At 41.5% G+C, this 18,057-nt stretch overlaps 2 protein-coding genes across 4 annotated transcripts in view; one reads left to right on the forward strand and one right to left on the reverse strand.

The window, feature by feature from the left end:
• Positions 1-10,931, forward strand: part of rock2a (rho-associated, coiled-coil containing protein kinase 2a) — a 36,037-nt gene extending 25,106 nt beyond the window's left edge. The window contains exons 16-33 of one of the 2 annotated variants that reach the window (XR_003987143.1): positions 466-572; positions 1,204-1,363; positions 1,601-1,761; positions 1,981-2,165; positions 2,266-2,335; positions 2,763-2,866; positions 3,067-3,253; positions 3,572-3,665; positions 3,755-3,849; positions 4,024-4,215; positions 4,349-4,517; positions 4,724-4,794; positions 5,027-5,115; positions 5,256-5,334; positions 5,423-5,687; positions 5,819-6,032; positions 8,206-8,328; positions 9,185-10,931. Coding sequence is in view for 1 of the 2 variants with exons in the window: in XM_030443888.1 (XP_030299748.1) it covers positions 466-572; positions 1,204-1,363; positions 1,601-1,761; positions 1,981-2,165; positions 2,266-2,335; positions 2,763-2,866; positions 3,067-3,253; positions 3,572-3,665; positions 3,755-3,849; positions 4,024-4,215; positions 4,349-4,517; positions 4,724-4,794; positions 5,027-5,115; positions 5,256-5,334; positions 5,423-5,687; positions 5,819-6,032; positions 9,185-9,188 (2,246 nt within the window). In the remaining variant the exon portion in view is untranslated. The remainder of the gene's footprint in view (positions 1-465; positions 573-1,203; positions 1,364-1,600; positions 1,762-1,980; positions 2,166-2,265; positions 2,336-2,762; positions 2,867-3,066; positions 3,254-3,571; positions 3,666-3,754; positions 3,850-4,023; positions 4,216-4,348; positions 4,518-4,723; positions 4,795-5,026; positions 5,116-5,255; positions 5,335-5,422; positions 5,688-5,818; positions 6,033-8,205; positions 8,329-9,184) is intronic. The other variant, XM_030443888.1, reaches the window with a different exon arrangement.
• A 98-nt stretch (positions 10,932-11,029) lies between these two features.
• Positions 11,030-17,269, reverse strand: slc66a3 (solute carrier family 66 member 3). Of its 2 annotated transcripts, XR_003987144.1 has the most exons (8): positions 17,035-17,269; positions 15,428-15,510; positions 14,613-14,682; positions 14,417-14,474; positions 13,879-13,999; positions 12,945-12,986; positions 11,986-12,081; positions 11,445-11,580 (listed from the first exon to the last, which is right to left on the reverse strand). XR_003987144.1 is itself a non-coding variant. In XM_030443889.1 (7 exons), the coding sequence occupies exons 1-7, from the start codon at positions 17,178-17,180 to the stop codon at positions 11,480-11,482; spliced, it is 621 nt and encodes a 206-aa protein (XP_030299749.1). In that variant the 5' UTR covers positions 17,181-17,269; the 3' UTR covers positions 11,030-11,479. The 2 variants fall into 2 exon arrangements, 1 of the variants encoding a protein (XP_030299749.1); XM_030443889.1 differs by lacking the exon at positions 11,986-12,081 and having other exon boundaries at positions 11,030-11,580.
• Positions 17,270-18,057: the final 788 nt, after the last annotated feature.

Below are 18,057 nucleotides of genomic sequence, written 5' to 3' on the forward strand. Positions count from 1 at the left end.
CTGTCCAGACAGCGACTCGGTTCACTTTGTTTTTGGCATTTGTCAAACTCCAGTTGTTGGTTATCAGATGTTGCATTTACAAACCAAACAAGGTAGCCACAAAGCACCACTTTCTCTAATGAACTGGGAAATTCAAGAAGCATCAGTTATTTGAATCATATAAATATCCAGAATGAAGATGTCCCCTAAAGCTGATGACTTAAAATAATCAGGGTGTTTTTGTATATATAAACATGTTATTACTGGAAAAACAAAACAAAATAAACAGTCACACTTTTAATCTTTCTGTCACTTTCTATCTAGTGGTGGCCACGGATCAGTGTTTACATGCATAAGTCTGAATCTGGCATTGTGTGTTAATTTACGGTGACGATTAAAGGGAAAGTGGTTTGCGTGTTTTGGACGCATTTTTGTTGCATTTTTTAAACTTGCTCCTCTGAGAACTCTCTTTACCGTCTCTTGCAGGACGCATCACTAGCCTGGAGGAGGAAGCACGGCAACAGAGACAGATTCTGTCTAAAGCAGAGAGTGAGAAGAGACAGCTTCAGGAGAAACACACTGATATGGAGAAGGTAAACCTGATAAATCAGAGTGAAGATAACTAGTTGTGTACCTCTTAAGGACTATATATTCTTTATTGGCCTGTATATCTCAACTTTGTAATACCTACAGCCTCCTTTATTGAATGGCTTTTAGATTCTTTCTTCCTCTGTGCAATATATGAGGCAAATACATACATTGTCTTGGGTTATTTGGCACCAATTTGAAACATTAATGATTAATTAACGTTATATCTAGTGTTTTTCTTAAAACATGGTTTGCTCCAGTGTGAGCGTTGCAGATGGATGTAAAAGACTGGCTCTTTAAATCCTTGCTCTTTAGAGACCATTGTACAACTGCCAATTACTAACAAGGTGCTGATTACACTTTAGTTAATGGCCACCATCTTCATTGAATTGTAATCTTTTAAGTACTTCCATGAATCAGCTGGTAATGTCAGTTTGGTCTACTGAATAATTATACCTTTGACGGATTTAAGAAAGGACACTGATGGGTAGTTGATGAGGCATTACAATCACTCTGGCTTTGATGCTAATTTCAAGTGATATTAATTGGAATGCAGTGTTTATCATCCTGTCAATATAATGGTAATGGCTGTGTGTTGGCTGGCTGAGTTTCACTGGGTTTGTTTTCTTTGTTCAGGAGATGAGTAACAAGGAGATTGATCTGACCTACAAGCTGAAGGTGTTGCAGCAGGAGCTGGAGCAGGAGGAGGCCTCTCATAAGGCCACCAGGGCGCTGCTGGCAGACAAGAGCAAGATCAAAGTAACCATCGAGGGCGCCAAGTCAGAGTCCATGAAGGGTAAAGGTCACCAATCCTTTCTCTACTTGTTTGCTTCAACTGTCTGCTCATGTTGGTTTGTAGCATTACATGCTGTGAGGGAGAAGACTTGTGAAATAATTCAGCTCCCAGAGAATTTCACCAGCCAGCAATTGTTGCACCACTACAAATCATGAAGAAAGTGCATTTATTATTATAGCTTTGCATACTCCACAATTGATTAGCATAGCTTAACATGAGAAAATAACTCCCATGCAGAGATGGAGCAGAAGCTGGCGGAGGAGCGAGTAGCCAAACTTCGGTTAGAAAACCGAATCCTGGAGCTGGAGAAGCACAGCAGCATGATGGACTGTGACTATAAACAGGCTCTGCAGAAACTAGACGAGCTGCGCAGACACAAGGACCGACTGACTGAGGAGGTGAGTGTTTATAGTCTGTGCAGTGTGTTTAGATATTAAATGCCACCTACAGAAATGTATCCTGTGCTTATGCAACAAAATGACACTTGTTAGCTTTTAACTGTAATTCAGTAGCATTTCCCAAAAACAGGAAGCACAGACATAACACTAACAAAAGCGGATTAAAACAATACAAACACCACCCCTCCTCCCTCCTCTGTATTTTGTTGCATCTTTCAGGTGAAGAACCTGACGCTGAAGATTGAGCAGGAGACCCAGAAGCGTAGCCTGACTCAGAATGACCTGAAGGCCCAGAACCAGCAGCTCAGTTCTCTGCGAACCTCCGAGAAGCAGCTCAAACAGGAAACCAATCACTTGCTGGATATTAAACGCAGCCTGGAGAAACAGAACCAAGAGCTGCGCAAGTCAGTTTATATTTGTTCTTAAGTCTTTTCTAGCATTCATACGGAAGGATCCATATTTAACATGAAGAGAATGATGAACTTGTTTTTATTCTGACTGCAGAGAAAGACAGGACACTGATGGGCAAATGAAGGAGTTACAGGACCAGTTGGAAGCTGAACAGTATTTCTCTGTGAGTCTTTCGTCTGCTCTATGATTAAAAATGTGGATGTAGAAATGACTAAGCAGCACGGTTCTGCATCTTGCCTGCTGAGCGTGTGGGCGGTTATGTCTCACCAGGACAACGTTCTTTTGATTTCAGTAGCTGATGCATGCATGCATGCCTTTATTGAATAGCTTATAACAGGAATCAGTGTTTACCATCTGGAATAATCTAATGCTTTATGGCTACGGTTTCCTTTTTACATTAATGGCTTTATACAGTGTGCATAGTTATAATTACTCATTAAAGGATTCTCAGTTCTGAAACTTCTCTCCTTCTCTAGTCCTCCCATTGGAAATACACAGCAGTTCCTGAGCTGCATGGAGGCAAAGAGTTGCACGTTAATGTGTTACCTCTAAGTGTGAGGTGTGTTTGACCTGTTTGCTGTGTTTTGCAGACGCTGTATAAGACCCAGGTTCGTGAACTAAAGGAGGAGTGTGAGGAGAGGAACAAACTCTACAAAGATGCGCAGCAATCTATGCAGGACCTACAGGAGGAGAGGTGGTTTGGTTGTTTGAAAATATCATCTATAGATTTTTATTCGGCTTTAAACATCGATGAAAATGTTGCGGTTTTTTCCCTGTAACTGTATCGAAACTAAGACAAAATAAGGAAGTTGTCAGTTCATTTACATCTCTGTATAATCTTTGTGATTAATAGTTGTTCAGCCTTTCATTTGATTTGTATTAAATGTCTTTCAGAGATTCGTTGGCAGCTCAGCTCGAGATCACACTAACAAAGGCTGACTCAGAGCAGCTGGCGCGATCCATCGCTGAGGAGCAGTATTCAGACTTGGAAAAAGAGAAGATAATGAAGGAGCTGGAACTGAAGGAGATGATGGCCCGCCATCGTCAGGAGCTATCTGAGAAAGACATCACCATCAGTTCGGTGAGTGGCATCGACTGTGTTCACAGTTTATCTTTCTAATCGAGAAGATCTGAACGGGTGTGTATCATAGGCAACTTTTTTATGAGGCGAACAAAACAACTGTTCGTCACACCAGAAAATGAGGATATCAAGGATGAGGATATTTCGTCTCATGTAGAACTATATGATGCACAACCAACGAAATGTAGATCCAGATGTCATTAAAACGTACTGACACAGTTGATGTTGACAAACAGGTGGCAATGGGTAGGCTGCTTAGGCAGTGCTCATAATCAGCCATAACATGTGGATAATCACAGTATTTCCTGCATTATGCAGCTTGAGGAAGCCAATAGGACCCTGACCAGTGATGTCGCCAACCTGGCCAATGAGAAGGAGGAGCTGAACAACAAATTGAAGGAGGCAGTAGAGGGTAATTTAAATGTTTAAGATATAGTTTGAAATATTATCCTAAGTAAAAAAAATTGCCCAGTTTGAAATTTTTCATTTCCTTCCCCCCAGAATCAGACAAATCAAAGGATTGGGAGCAGCAGATCAGCCAGATGAAGGTGGCATTTGAGAAGCAGCTGCAGTCAGAGAGGACGCTGAAAACTCAGGTTTGTTGTCAGCAACGTGGCAGTATTGTGACAGGTGCTGTTTGAAAATTAAAGAGTGACATTTTTGAGAAGGCCTTCAGAAGGCACCTCCATCAGACCAATCTCCAATCAGAAGTTTTCTTGCACCCAGACAATTACTAAAGCATGAACTGTGGCACCTTTGTCTGTCAACAGGCCGTCAATAAACTGGCAGAGATCATGAACAGGAAGGAGGTCCGTGGTGGAGGAAGTCGTCGAGGTAATGACACAGACATGCGACGGAAGGAGAAGGAGAACAGGAAGCTGCAGTTGGAGCTAAGGTCGGAGAAGGAGAAACTCAACAGCTCCATCATCAAATACCAGAGAGAGATCAATGAAATGCAGGCGGTTAGTAGAACCAGCACACATCATCTCTAATCATTCCTTACCCAGCTCCCCTTGAGAAGGCTGGGCCAGCATGTGCAGCAGTATTTTCTCTCTCTGAATCTTTGACTAAGACTTGTTTGTTTTTTCTTTGCAGCAACTGTCAGAAGAGAGCCAGATGCGCATCGAGCTGCAGATGGCTCTGGACAGTAAGGACAGTGACATAGAGCAGCTGAGGAACCTCCTGCAAACGCTCAGCGTTCAGTCACTGGACTCTGCCAGCGTCAACAGCGGGCCAGAGTTTGATACCGATGATCCACTTACAGGTAAGAGCTCAAGTAGAAGGTAAACCCTCCCCAGAGATGTAGATGTCACTCTTGCACAATTTCATGTTTATATCAAACTTTGGAATATCAAAACCTAGTAAGTAGTGGAACTTGCTCAAAATGTTAAATATATAAAACATAAGTGTTTGTTATGTGAATTGTTTTTGGGTATAAAATCATTACATCTGTGTCTCTTTGTCACTCAGAAATGAGGCTGGAGGGCTGGCTCTCTCTCCCTGTCAGAAACAACACCAAGAAGTTTGGATGGGAGAAAAAGGTAAAGACAATGAAGCCGCTTTAAATATGAATAAGGATGCACTCACGCTACGCAATCCATACCGTGCACAAGTACATTTGTTCGCCCAAAGTCCAGTTTGTCATACTAGAGTGTGCACAGTGCACTTTCTTGGTGTGCCTTGGCACGGTATGGAGCAACTGGGACAAGTGTGAGTGCGCCCTAACAGTCTCCCCTCGATCAACATGGCCTTACTGTTTCTGTTCTGTTGTAGTATGTTGTAGTGAGCAGCAAGAAGATTCTCTTCTACAATAATGAGCAAGACAAAGAGCAGTCCATTCCCTACATGGTGCTTGACATAGAGTGAGTATAACAACTAATCCACCTTCGCTGAGATGACAACCCAGGACTCATGTCAGTTTTAGTTTGGTTATTAGTACGTTATGTGGATCCTGTGGAGGTCTTGTTATTATGAGGGAAATCAACTTATTTTCTTCACACAGCAAACTCTTCCACGTGAGGCCTGTCACTCAAACGGATGTGTATCGTGCTGACGCCAAAGAGATTCCCAGGATATTTCAGGTCTGTCTCAGCACTTTCTTCTGTGGTTTTATTGTTAAGAATCTGTAATTCTAGATGATGTTTGTCGTTGTTGTCGTCCTCTCTCCAGATCCTTTATGCCAACGAGGGCGAGAGCAAAAAGGAGCCAGAGTTTCCTGAGCCTCTGGCCATTGGAGAGAAGTCGAGCTACATCTGCCACAAGGGCCATGAGTTCATCCCCACGCTCTACCACTTCCCCACCAACTGTGAGGCATGCACCAAGCCGCTGTGGAACATGTTCAAGCCGCCGCCTGCCCTGGAGTGCCGGCGCTGCCACATCAAGTGCCACAAGGACCACATGGACAAGAAGGAGGAGATCATTGCTCCATGCAAAGGTAGGAGCCTCCATTCACAAATGAACAGGTTTATTGATGCAGCTTCAGGTTGTGAGCAAATAGAATTTTCAGACATAGCAATGTTTCTAATAAAGATAACTAAAGACTATAACTGTCTCTCCCTCCACCAGTGAACTATGACGTGTCTACGGCCAAGAACCTGCTGCTGCTGGCCATATCCCAGGAGGAGCAGCAGAAGTGGGTGAGTCGACTGGTCAAGAAGATCCCCAAGAAGCCTCCACCCCCAGAGCACTTTGCACGCTCCTCGCCACGCGCCTCCATGAAGGTCCAGCCCAGCCAGTCCATGAGGAGACCCAGTCGACAGCTCCCCACCAGCAAGAGCAGGTAGCAAAGCAGACCAGAGATTGTGTCTGAGTGTTTTTTTGTTTTTGGACAAGTCTAAGTCACTAAGGCTTAGTTTCCAATAATAGACACTCATTTGATTCATTGATTTTTCTGCTGTGGGCTGTGGGTTTTAAAACTAATTGTTGAGAACATCGTGTTTTTCAATGGACCTTCTGAATACAGGCTAGAGCTGGGATAGTATATGAGGTCAAACTATAATACAGGATTGTGCTTAAACCGGTTTTACTACTTTGTAATCCCTCTGTTTTTCTTCTGAAGGACTGAGCTGTAGTATGATACAGTATTATGTATTATGTGGTTGAGACCACAGCTGAGGATGTTCCGATTCGAGCTGTCTCAGGCACAAGGCTGTGACACATTAGATCATAATGGGTATAGCACTTACTACATGCAGGGGCTGTGTATGTGCAGTGAATTGACATAGTTGTGCTGGCTGAGCGCTGAACTGAAGCTCCTGTATGAACCCGTGGTGCATTTGTAACATGTTTCATATCTTATGGTTCAAATCCAAATGTGGCTGAACAATGCCTCCTTATTAAACTCTTAGGAGGAGTAAGATTAGTACAGCTCTGTAAACTTATCATCACTCCATTTTGTAGTGGGGCTGCAACAAATGATTGTTTTCATTATCACAATTTCCCAAAGGGACTTCGTCAAATTTGGTCCAACCAACACACATTTAAGTAGCTGGAACCGGCAAGTTTTTTGACATTTTTGCTTGAAAAACTGAGTGACGTAATGAAAAACCTCTATGCGAAAAATGAATCAATTTGGCACTTTAATGACCCTTAAAGGAATCAAAACAGAAGGTTTTTTGGTTGAACAAATGACAAAAAATATTTTGTCATGACAGAAATAAAACTTCATATAATCCCTTTAACATAAATATTTCATTTTTGATACAGATGAATTCAATACCGTAGATAAGCAAATGCACATGTATGCTAACTGTTAATTTTCATACCACAGTTTACTTTAAAAACAGTATAACCCTCCAACCCTAGTCTGCAGATTGTTTTCCTTAAACTGGCAGTGTGTTGTCACTTAACTGGACCAACAATCTTAACTGTTCCTCTGGATCAGGGAGGAAGAAAAACTTTTCAGAGTTAATGTGAGGCAACACCAACATTTTTGTGAAGGAACACAAAAGTAGTTCTTTAAATATTCCGACCTTGACTCATGTCTCATGGTCTAGCTGTAATTTCTGACTTTGAGTCGAATGGTAAATTATTTTTAAATGTTCTGACTCTTTTGGGTGAAAAATTGTTACCGTAAATTGAAAAATGCTGAGAATGTTCAAACTGTGTGTAGGAGCTACTTTTAGCACCTAGCAAGTTCAGTCCAGTAATGCTGGTTTCAGTCTCATCTGCGGTGCATCCAGAGTTTCCAAATCTAACAATGTTGATATTTCTATACTCATTGCTGTATCTCTCCCTGTAGATGAGAATAGAATGTGCTCTTATATCTAGAATCCTCCACAGTATCTATTAAATGTTTTTGAAGTGTGAGACAGTGAGCAGCTGTGGAGCTGCATTCCCTGTTTACGTGATTAGCTTACAGAACATGAGAGCCTGTTTTTAGTTTCCCTCTGGTCAGTCTAGTTTTTCATTTCAGAATCTCTTCTTATATCACAGTATATTATGGCAGTACAGTAGCTGATCCTACACATAACAACATTAGGCTTTATTTATTGACACCAGGTTGGATTTGAATGTGTTACCTGGCCATCAAATCTAATTTCCCCTTTCAGATTGGAGGACTTTGGTCTGCAGGACTGGCACTGGGCATTGGATGATATCGATGATGATTGTACCTCTATTCATTTCTGATGACTGCATGGTAATAGTGTGTGCAGTGTGTGCAGTGCTGTGCAGTGCAGTGATTCTCAGTGGCAGTGGAACACTGTTTCCACGAGGCTTCAGTTTACATGTACAGTCCCAAATTGCTGTGTTTTTAATGTAATGAGAAGGAGCCAAATCTTAATATTGATGAAAGAAAGTTCAGTGTTTTAAGACCTGCCGTTTCACCTCTGCTACCTTGAAAAATGGAGACCCATTCATTTGGATTTAGGGTAGAAGCAGGCTCACCTTATCTTGGCTAAAACATTTCTCACCCATCTTGACCTCATGTCCTCTGACCTGAGCCCTCACAGGTCAAATGGCTTCAAAATGAGGCGAGAAGAGTCCCACAGTGGACACTGGTACAATTGATGACTTCTCCCACCTGGATCTTCCTTTGCCCAGACGTTTCCCTGTAGACCGCTCTATTCCTGAATGTGTGTATGTTTGTTTACAACCAAGTGCACTAAACGTTCAGACGTAGCCCTGGTTGTGAGTCGGTGATGGTGGTGGTGGAGGTGTGGTGGTGGTGAAGGACTATGTCCACACATGTTGGTCCCAGTGCATGTGCTTGTTTTGGGTTCTTTAAATGTGCAGGAAACATTTGGCCTCTCACTAGATAGTCCGGTTCACCTCGTCACAGGATGTTTTAGATGAAAGCAGATACATTTTTATACAGGTTAAAATAGAAACGTTTTTGTTTTTTCTTAATTTATGTAGGAACTGCATGTTATTATTCTGAAGATTTCAGATGACGTCACATTTTTCTTGCGGAAGTGAAAATGTCTGCTTTTAAAATTCTGTTGTTTTTTGATAAAAATGATTAAATGTTATATAAACGGCATAATAACCTTTTCCATTTGACACTAGAGCCCAATGTATCTGTAATTTGGGGTTATCACACATATTTTGGTATCAGCGTAACAACAACAAAATAAAGTAGGAGGTAATTTAATAATAGTGTCTCAGTTATGTGACAAGTTTATCTTTTTATTTGACTGAAATGCCTCTTTTTTCTTGTTTTATGTTATGTTTTTATGTTTAGTGTTATGACAAAAAAGTTCTTGCACACCATAAGGTCATATTGACAGGTGTGTGGATATGCTATTAACTGAGCAAACCAAAGAAGCTTTTCTTGGTGAAGGTCTGAAGATATATGTATATATACATGTATATATGATATATTATGAAATAAGTGAGTACCATACTGAATCATACAAGGGCATGACCTCTGGAGATGGCATTGGTTTTTGCTGAGACTAATCTTGCATCTGTTTCTCTCTCTTCCTCCAGTTAACCTTGCTTGGGAGTGTGGTGCGTTGTCAAGGTGGTGGGGTGTGTTTCCTCCTAAATCGAAGACTGTATACAAAGCTCCGTTTGCAGATCAGCACACTGAACTCCACATCACTTCTCCACATCCCACCCTGCCGTGCTTCAGCCTGTGAGAGTTACAAAGTCTGTCTTTCCCTTTTGTTGAACTTTTTTCCCAGCCAATTGAAGCGGTAACGACGATCAAACCCAACCCGTGTGTGATCTTCTCACCCAGCTGGAAGGCTTGTAAGCATATTAGCAGAGGTCTTCTCTCTGGCCCTTGACAAGAGCAATTACGCATCTCTTGGGAGCTGGAGTAACTTGTTCAGCTCCTGCAGAGAAGAAGAGAGCTCTTATAAGCTTGATCGGGGCTGGCAAGAAGGAGATACACTTACCTCAACACTCACCAGGACACACTGTCTGATTGAAGGACCTAACAGGAAAACTCTTCCTCACCACCTTTGGGGATTCTTGTGGCCAAATGAAAAAAGACATTCTTGTGCTAAATGATTGTGAACAATATGAAGGGTTTAATGGGGAACACTACACTCAGAAGAAAGTCAGTTCTGTAATTTGTTGGCTGAATGCAACTGAGGTTGTTGAACTTGATCCCAGCTACAGCATCTGGACTTTGGCTTATTCATACTCTTTAGCATATTGATTGTAGCTTCTTGCTTCCCACGATTCTGCTTTCGGGTGCGTGTCCACACGGGTCACAGAAACTTGAATGAGGTACTCAACCAAAAAAGCTATGACTTCAAGGAAAGTCAGCAAGGTGGGAAAGGAGTGTCAGATTTGAGCAAATAATTCCTTGAGCACCTTTTATTCAAATTTCTGACTCAGGCACGCTCTGAATCACCGGTTTGTCGTTGACTACAGTTACGGTTCCAAGTGAACAGGATCCTGCTCTGAATGGCATTAGATGGTGGGCCAGACATGAGATCCTCACAATCCCATAATCTTTCAAACCTGCACTGTTGTGTTATGAGGGTTAATGTTTACTGAATTCAAGGGGTGCACCGTTAATGCTTTTCTGATCCGAGCTTGGCTCCTTTTCTTGTTTGAATGTACATCTGGTCTTTTTCCAGAGACGACACGCAGGCATTGTATTATTTCTATCCAAATATACTTGACTGAAGCCCCTTTTCATCACCAACTACTCTTGAGTGAACTTGCATGTGTTTGCCTTTTCAGGCCTCACACTTATGTGCTGTCACCCACAGGCCTCCACCTATTAGAAATGTTTTAGTCATTTCCTGACAATGACAATGAGGGGAATTTACCAATAAGAAGCAGAAACAATGAAGGTATGCAATCATATCCCATGAGTCAATTACTGAGCAGCACTATTCCATTGAAAGTTTTTCTAAAAATGTTTGTCCTGATATTTTTGTATTAAAAGTAACCAAACTCTGAGTTTGGGCACATTGTTGTGTGTATGTGGCATATATAGCAGGTGGAGAGTAATTGTGTGTGTGTTTGTGTGTGTGTGTGTGCGCGCGTGTGTGTCAGTGTGTGTGTACTGAGTGCTCTCCTTTAACCAACAAGCATGTTTTATACATATAAATATACACAGTATATATTTTACATGCCATACAGTGCACATTATATTATTTATACAGCCTTGTCCACTTTGTATTTAAGGGCTCTACATCCAGACTGCATGTTTGCTACCAAACAGCTCTACAATAATAACAACTTCAACAATAAAGACATGGATGTGCCTTTTCGTTTTCGATTACTTTTCTGTTTCAATATATAATTCTGTAAAAAGTGCATATTATTTGGGTGAGGTTTTAAAGCATGAGACTGAAATGACCACACTGAAAGAAGATGGAATGTTTTATTTAAAAATTCAGAAAAGAACTTAACACTTATAAAAGCTTTTTAAAATACAGTAGTTCTTATCCTGAGTTGGAAGATCTGGGATATGCATAGCTTGTGCTGTCCAATATAATAACACTTTTTTCCCCACATACAGACCAGTGTTGTTCACTCATACATTGTTCTCTGCTGGCACTACAAGTTCTAGCAATTTAGTCACTGGAATGTTTTAAATGTGTGGGTTTGATACTGAGGTAAAGAAAATACAAAAAGCACATTTTATGGGTCAGTATTAGAAAAGGTGCTTACATAACCGTTGCTACCTGTCAGTATTGTTTTTCAGTCCTAGCTGTGTCCAGAGTTACCCAATCAACACTACAGTGAACAGAGCTGGAAGAAACTGCAGGTTTTCAGAACAGCCGGTCAGCGTCAGTCAGGATCCAACTCTGAAACCTATTCTTCTTTCTTGGACCTGCTGCTTTGTCTCTGGTAGTACAGCACGGTGAGCAGCACCCACATGTTGAGCGAAGTCATGACGATGAACCTCACTAAAACTGTGACGAAAAGAGATTGTTTATTAGTTTTCAGATAGATGCATAATTAATAATACATACTTAGAAATGGTTCAGACACACTACCAACATAGTTGTGCCTGCCTCTCTTGTCAATACCTTATATTGGTACTGTTATGAGACACCCCCACCTCTGCAGAAAAGCTACTTGTTTTGTAAGTTTTCAAAAATACCTTATTTTAATATGTTAACCCCATTATAGGTCTATTGCGCTACTTATTTCACCTGAATATTGGCTATTATCAATTCACGTTCAGCAGCCTGAATTACTTCCCCCTTTATTCTGACAAGATTGGCTTAACAATACTGATTCAATATCTGTGTCTGGCTTTTTATTGAGTTGTAGTTATCTTAAGATATTTTGCCTTTGGATGCATGGCTGGATACCTGCTCAAGCCGAGGTGGCCAAGGGGTCAGGGGGGCCCTGGGCCAGAGCCTCTGCTGAAGCGACTGTTTACATTTTATGTTAAAAGCAGGCAGATCCTGATCGAATACAAGAGATGCAAAACAGGCACACAATGACACACAGTGACTTCAAAGGTATACAAAACAACAACAGCGAGGTGCAGAACAACCACAGTGACACAAAACAACTACAAAGACGCACAAAACAACTTTAAAGAGATGTAAAACAACTCTCAGATGACTTAAAAGAGATACATTTGAAACAACTATAAAGAGACACTGAATAACTACACACATGCAAAACGACTATTAAGATCCAGCAGCTTAAAAAGATATGCAAAACAACTACAAATGATTGCAAAGAGGCACAAAATGACTTCAAAGACAATAAAACAATCACAATTAGTTGAAAAACAACTACAAAGCCACAAAATCAACTGCAAATGGAAGCAACAAACTTCAGAGACAAAGAACACTGCAGAGAGACACAAAATGACCATGAGAGGATGTAAATTGGTATTTTTTCTCCAGGGGTCCTGCTCCTATGTAGGAGAGGTGTGGGTGCCTTTTATATGCGTGTACCCATAGTCCATCCATGCTTTGATAGAAACTTTTCTCATCATAACGTGTTTTGAGAGGATGTAAAAGCTGCAGATCTCATTCCAAATGAGGGTTTTAAAAGCTTGTTTCCCAAAACAAAATTTGCCTCAGGGGAACATAGGCCACAATTTGTGATCACTTACATAGTGTGTACTACTGACTGAGCACCCAGAGGCTTTGCTCTTGGTAATCACCAAGTTCCTCATAAGCAAAGCACCAGACCACAACCCAAATCCCTATGTCAAACTGTGATATTAGTTTTCTAGAAAACAAATCTTTTTAAAGAAAACAAATCTTTTAAAATCTTTTGAGAATACGGCAGTTATATGATGCTGACTTACCCTGCGTGTCTCCAGTTGTCACTGTGGTGGTGTAAATCCGTGCTGAAACAAAGAGGATGCAGGGTTAATGACATCCTCGTTATCCAACAGAGCATCTAATATTTAATTAATGAAGTGTGGAATTGCTAATTCATTAAATAAGGAGCCGACTAAATAGTGTTACACATATTCATGAATTGAGACATTACAGTAACAGTACTTTAGGGAGGAGAAAACGTCTCGTTAATTTGTGAAGCTTCTCTGAATTTATTATGGTGAACATGAAAGTTTGACGGATAAGACAGATGATATTGGCCTTTGTATGAAGTGTGGAGATCAACCTTTTTGATGTATAATTAACGTATCACAGTTCAAGACTTCAAGAATCTGGACTAATTAATTCTAATGAGACATGTTCCAAAGAGTTTACTAAATTATAGGATTAATGAGATTGTTGGTCACGTGACTTTATTATCAATATATCTTTTAGAGTTCAGACAGTGATTACAAGCTTTCAAAACCTGTCAAATTTCAAGTGAGGTGGCAAGTGAAGTAGTCAGTTCCTCTGGTTTAAGCAGCTTTTAACCCATTGTTTTGGGCTTTCTAGCCAGCAACTACTGTCACTGCTCATTTTGGTGTCATTTTCAGTTGTTGCCGTGTTAAAGCTCTAGTAGCCCACTGGATGGAGAGAAAGACAGAACTAAAATGAGAGTAAATATTGCAATTTGGACATGAAATAGAAAAGGGAAGTTGTTCCTGTTGGTATCAGTATTGGGCGTTCACAACAAGGGTTGAGAAATACTACACATAACTGCAACATTACCTAGCAAAATATGATTCTTTCAGATAAGATTCATCACTTGAATAAATTCAGCAAATTGGAGAAACTGGGAAAGCTAAACTGTGCAACACACAGAGGACTACTGTGTCTTCATGTCCAATACATGATACTCACCCATACAGGTGTAGGTAGCCATAGCCCAGGAGAGGGCGCTAACCTGTCCGGCATCCTTGGACCTCCACAGGCATTGCAGCTGAGCAAATTTACTAGCCGCACTGATGAATGTGCACAAGCTCTGTGACAAGAGAGTCGAAGTTAGAAAGGATACAGATGTGGTCTCCAGAGTTTCTGCAAATTCACATGACTTCATGACCAGTTTAACTCTATGATTCAGTTTGATTTCAAGCAGCGAGAAGTTTAAAACAATTTCTATGGCCGTAAAAAAAAAACAAAAAGGTAAACTTTTAGGGGAACGCCGATTGGGATCACTGCTCTCACCTATTTATATGCATAAATGCCATCAGACACATTCATCATATTACCCAACAAGACTATTTGGCATTTATAAGGTCTGGGTGTCTTCATGAGATGCACCAGGTGCAATGAGGTCTGGATGACTTTCTGTTCAAGTCTGCACCTCATTACACCTGACTGATGACATGTCATCTCTTTCCTTTCTTTCTGACATTTGATTGTAGAACTGATTTATTACCATCGCCGAATCGATGATCCACTTGTCCACAGTGAGGAGCCTCCAACCCCCGATGAACCTGAACACATTATGTTAAGGCAATAACACGTGACATACTAAAAAGGGTATCAACAAAAGGCCAATGGTTCATTGATTCTCTTCCACACTAAATGAACACTTTCACATCCAGGGCTGTCTGAGAAAGATGAAAGGATACACCAAAGCATAGATAAAGCTCTGCCGCAAGCTGCCGCTGTAATGAAGAATCAGGAGCAGAAGCATGACATCTGAGAAGGACACAGGGCAAGTTAAAACACACACCACTTTAGGGCACATAATCAATGGGGCAGCGTGTTTCATAAGGCTGAGTTTGACTTTATTTCTAAGGGGCCCTGAAATAACCTTTTTCTGTCTCATTAACTCACCAAGAAACCACGAAAAAACTATTTCTGATTAAACTATATTTTGAAGAAACATAAGATATCCGAGTCCTGTGTTGTTAAGATGTCAGAATTATTTCTGTTAGGGTGTTGCATTCAGCCTCTCCCGCTCTGGATGCTTGAGAAAAGTAGGAAGAGTGGTCTGTTATTGTGACTCCCACTGGTGACAAATGGGGATCAATAAAGGCCACAGACCACTAAATGCCCCTCTCAGTAGAGACCTATGTCAAATCATTTGTTCCCACACTTCATGAGTACTTTGATCCGGGAACATTCTCACATGACATCATTTATCACCCACACCAACCATGTGGATGATCTATTGATTTTATGTCCAACCCTTGTGTATTATATTAAACCACGATGGCATGCAGTCATCAACTTTAAGCTCTGCTTTGTTCCATCATGGTAAGTCACTGTGTCTGAGCTCTTCATTCATTGCACTCAATAGATGCGGAATACTGATTCACCAAATAAGAATTTTACAAATATTAGATGGGACACCTTGGACTCCAAGAATGAATAAATCACTGAACCACTGTATTCCGGTTGGTCCTCAAGTAAGTCCGAGTCTGAAACCAACACAACTCACCTTGAGCAATGAGAATCGGATACTCCAGGTATGTTGGAGGCGGGTAGTCGTAGTACATCTGGTAGGTAACAAAAACAATGAACCTGGAAAACAGACGGTGTCAGGTTATTGCGCTGTGTTGTAATGTTTGGTATGAAATCCTGGAAGCGGTGATCAAGAGCACATGTGGCAAAAAGCTGGGCGCTGTGAGCTCCCGATGGAGCGGGAAGGGTTTTCCCTGGCCAGGCTGACATGCAGCTGGATGTGTTTGTTTACCGGATGTTGATGTGTACACGTTTCTATGTGCAGGCTAGGTGATGGCTGATAAAGAGATGCAAGGTGAAGATGCTGCAATGGTAAACAATCCAAACCACATTCAAGTCAAAGCTGCACAAGGCATTTTCAAATATCCCGACATCAGGATATTGCAATAAAAATACTACTGGTTGCACCTTTGAGATGTGGTCTGTGTGTGGATGGAGACATTTCCCCACCATTGACAAGAGACCCACTACCATGAGGGATGTTAGTGTGAATCTATGCCCATGCACTATATATTTACAAAATGACTCATTTTTACATGAACAGCATACCAAGTGCAGCTTTAATGCTCGACTGTTTCCCTGTAGCATGCCCAGTGACAGAAGGCTTTCGCTCACCAACACAGTAGAGACATTTAGGACAGTGCAGCTGCTGCCAGGCACTGTGGAGAGACTGGACAGTGAGAAATGACACAGCCTCACAGACACAGCGCTGCCCAGACCCAAACTGAATATGATCCTGGTGGAACTGGAGGCAATATCTCCACACTAGCCAGATAAAAAATAAAAACACAACACATCTGGAAGACAGTAAGGTTCCTAGCTTTTTCAGTTAGTACCAGTCTACTGCACTGAACTAACACATCACACTAACTGACAGGCCGGATTTCCTTTGCCCTAAAAGCCCGGAGCTCTGCAGACAGAGCCCGTTTGTCTCGTGTTAAGCCTCCACAGTGGGATTAGTTTTTGATATAAAGCAGCTTTCCAGTGGTGTGCCTCAGATCTCCGGCAGGGTGCCTCCTCCTCTGCTCATGTCCCACTTTACACTGCATCTGAACGGGCTCCGCGTCCTCGCGCACGCACCAAATAATCACCCTGGGCGAGGATGTGCACGCGCATTTCCTTCATTTACCCCGCCAAAGCCTAAACGACGGCGCGGACAGAATGCTGGAGGGATGATACAGGTTTCACAGCTTTTTATTCTAATTAAAAAGAAGGTGGAGGTTCATGTTGATGCCGAAATCACTCCTATACATTTAGGACTCAGTGGCAGTATTCATGTAAATGTACATGACATGTGCATTATTGTAAAACCGAGGCCACAATTAATTAAAAACACTTTAAATGGAGTTTGGAGATGGGGTTCTCTCTACACTCTCCACAGGAGGTGCATCGAGTGAGGAACAAGCAGACGTCATCACATCACCCTTACATCAGAACTGAATGAGTAAGTAATGCACTGCATATCCTGTCACAATTAATCCCCTTCCCCCCCCTTAAACAGCACGCTTTACACATCGAATAACGATATTTACTCAAAGATTTACCCCAGAAAAACTCAAAGAAGTTCAACTTCAACTCACATACCCGATCAACTCGAGGAGCAGACTGTTGAGGCTCACTCCAGCCGCTGACTTGGCCCGCATCAGTACAAAGATCTGCGGGAACTTGAGCACCATGCACACAAACAGTGTGCTGAAGTTGGCCACATGCAATAATGTGTCGGACTGCATCGTCTGGAGGATGGACACGAAAAGCTGATGAGAAATTGCCACTGTTGTCGCTGCTGCAGCTGCTGCGATTTCACCAATGTCAACAGAGGTGTATTTAGAGGAGACTTCCGCACTAAACTTTCAGAATAAAAGATATTATAACCGTGTTTTGCGATTGTGCTAAGATGTTTATCGTGGGAACATTTTGGAAGCCTATAAATACCCGATTTTCCTAGCTTTTTCCACAGATCCACGATAAACGATAGATAAATAGATAGATAGATAGATAGATAGATAGATAGATAGATAGATAGATAGATAGACAGACAGACATACCTTTATTCTGAAGGCAAGCTTATTTTATTTCCTTTGTTATTCTGTGAGCTTGGCAGTTTGGTTTCCTGTCAGCCGGCGTCTTTCTCATTTCCGCATACATCTACTGAAAGCTGATTGGCTTGTTGCGTTCACAGGTTAGAGCAAGGCGCTCCTTTCTCGCTTCCTGCTTTCTCATTCAAACAAGTGTGCATTTCAGCAGTCTTGTAGAAACACTATCAGGGCGAAGTCCTCACTCTGCAGTCACATGATAGAAAGCATATAAGTCCGCTATTCCTCAAATATCATGGCAGGTTATATCCTGACATTATATGGTGAGCGGCCACACCCACACCAGTCTGGGTATCACTTAAGAGAGGTAATTGTGAAATCAATGTGGAGAACGTCTAAACTAATCAAATAACTTCTCCCAGAGCTTATGGTTCTCATTAGTCCCCAGTGCGCTTCAACAAGTGTATGTGTGTGTTAGTTACTGCCTACTCAAGCTGTCAAGCTATCCCAGCACAGATATAATAATGGTCGACAATGATTTGAAATAGCTTATTTTTTTATTTTGAAAACTTAG

The sequence above is a fragment of the Sparus aurata genome, chromosome 16, assembly GCF_900880675.1.
Source record: "Sparus aurata chromosome 16, fSpaAur1.1, whole genome shotgun sequence".
Classification (NCBI taxonomy): domain Eukaryota; kingdom Metazoa; phylum Chordata; class Actinopteri; order Spariformes; family Sparidae; genus Sparus; species Sparus aurata.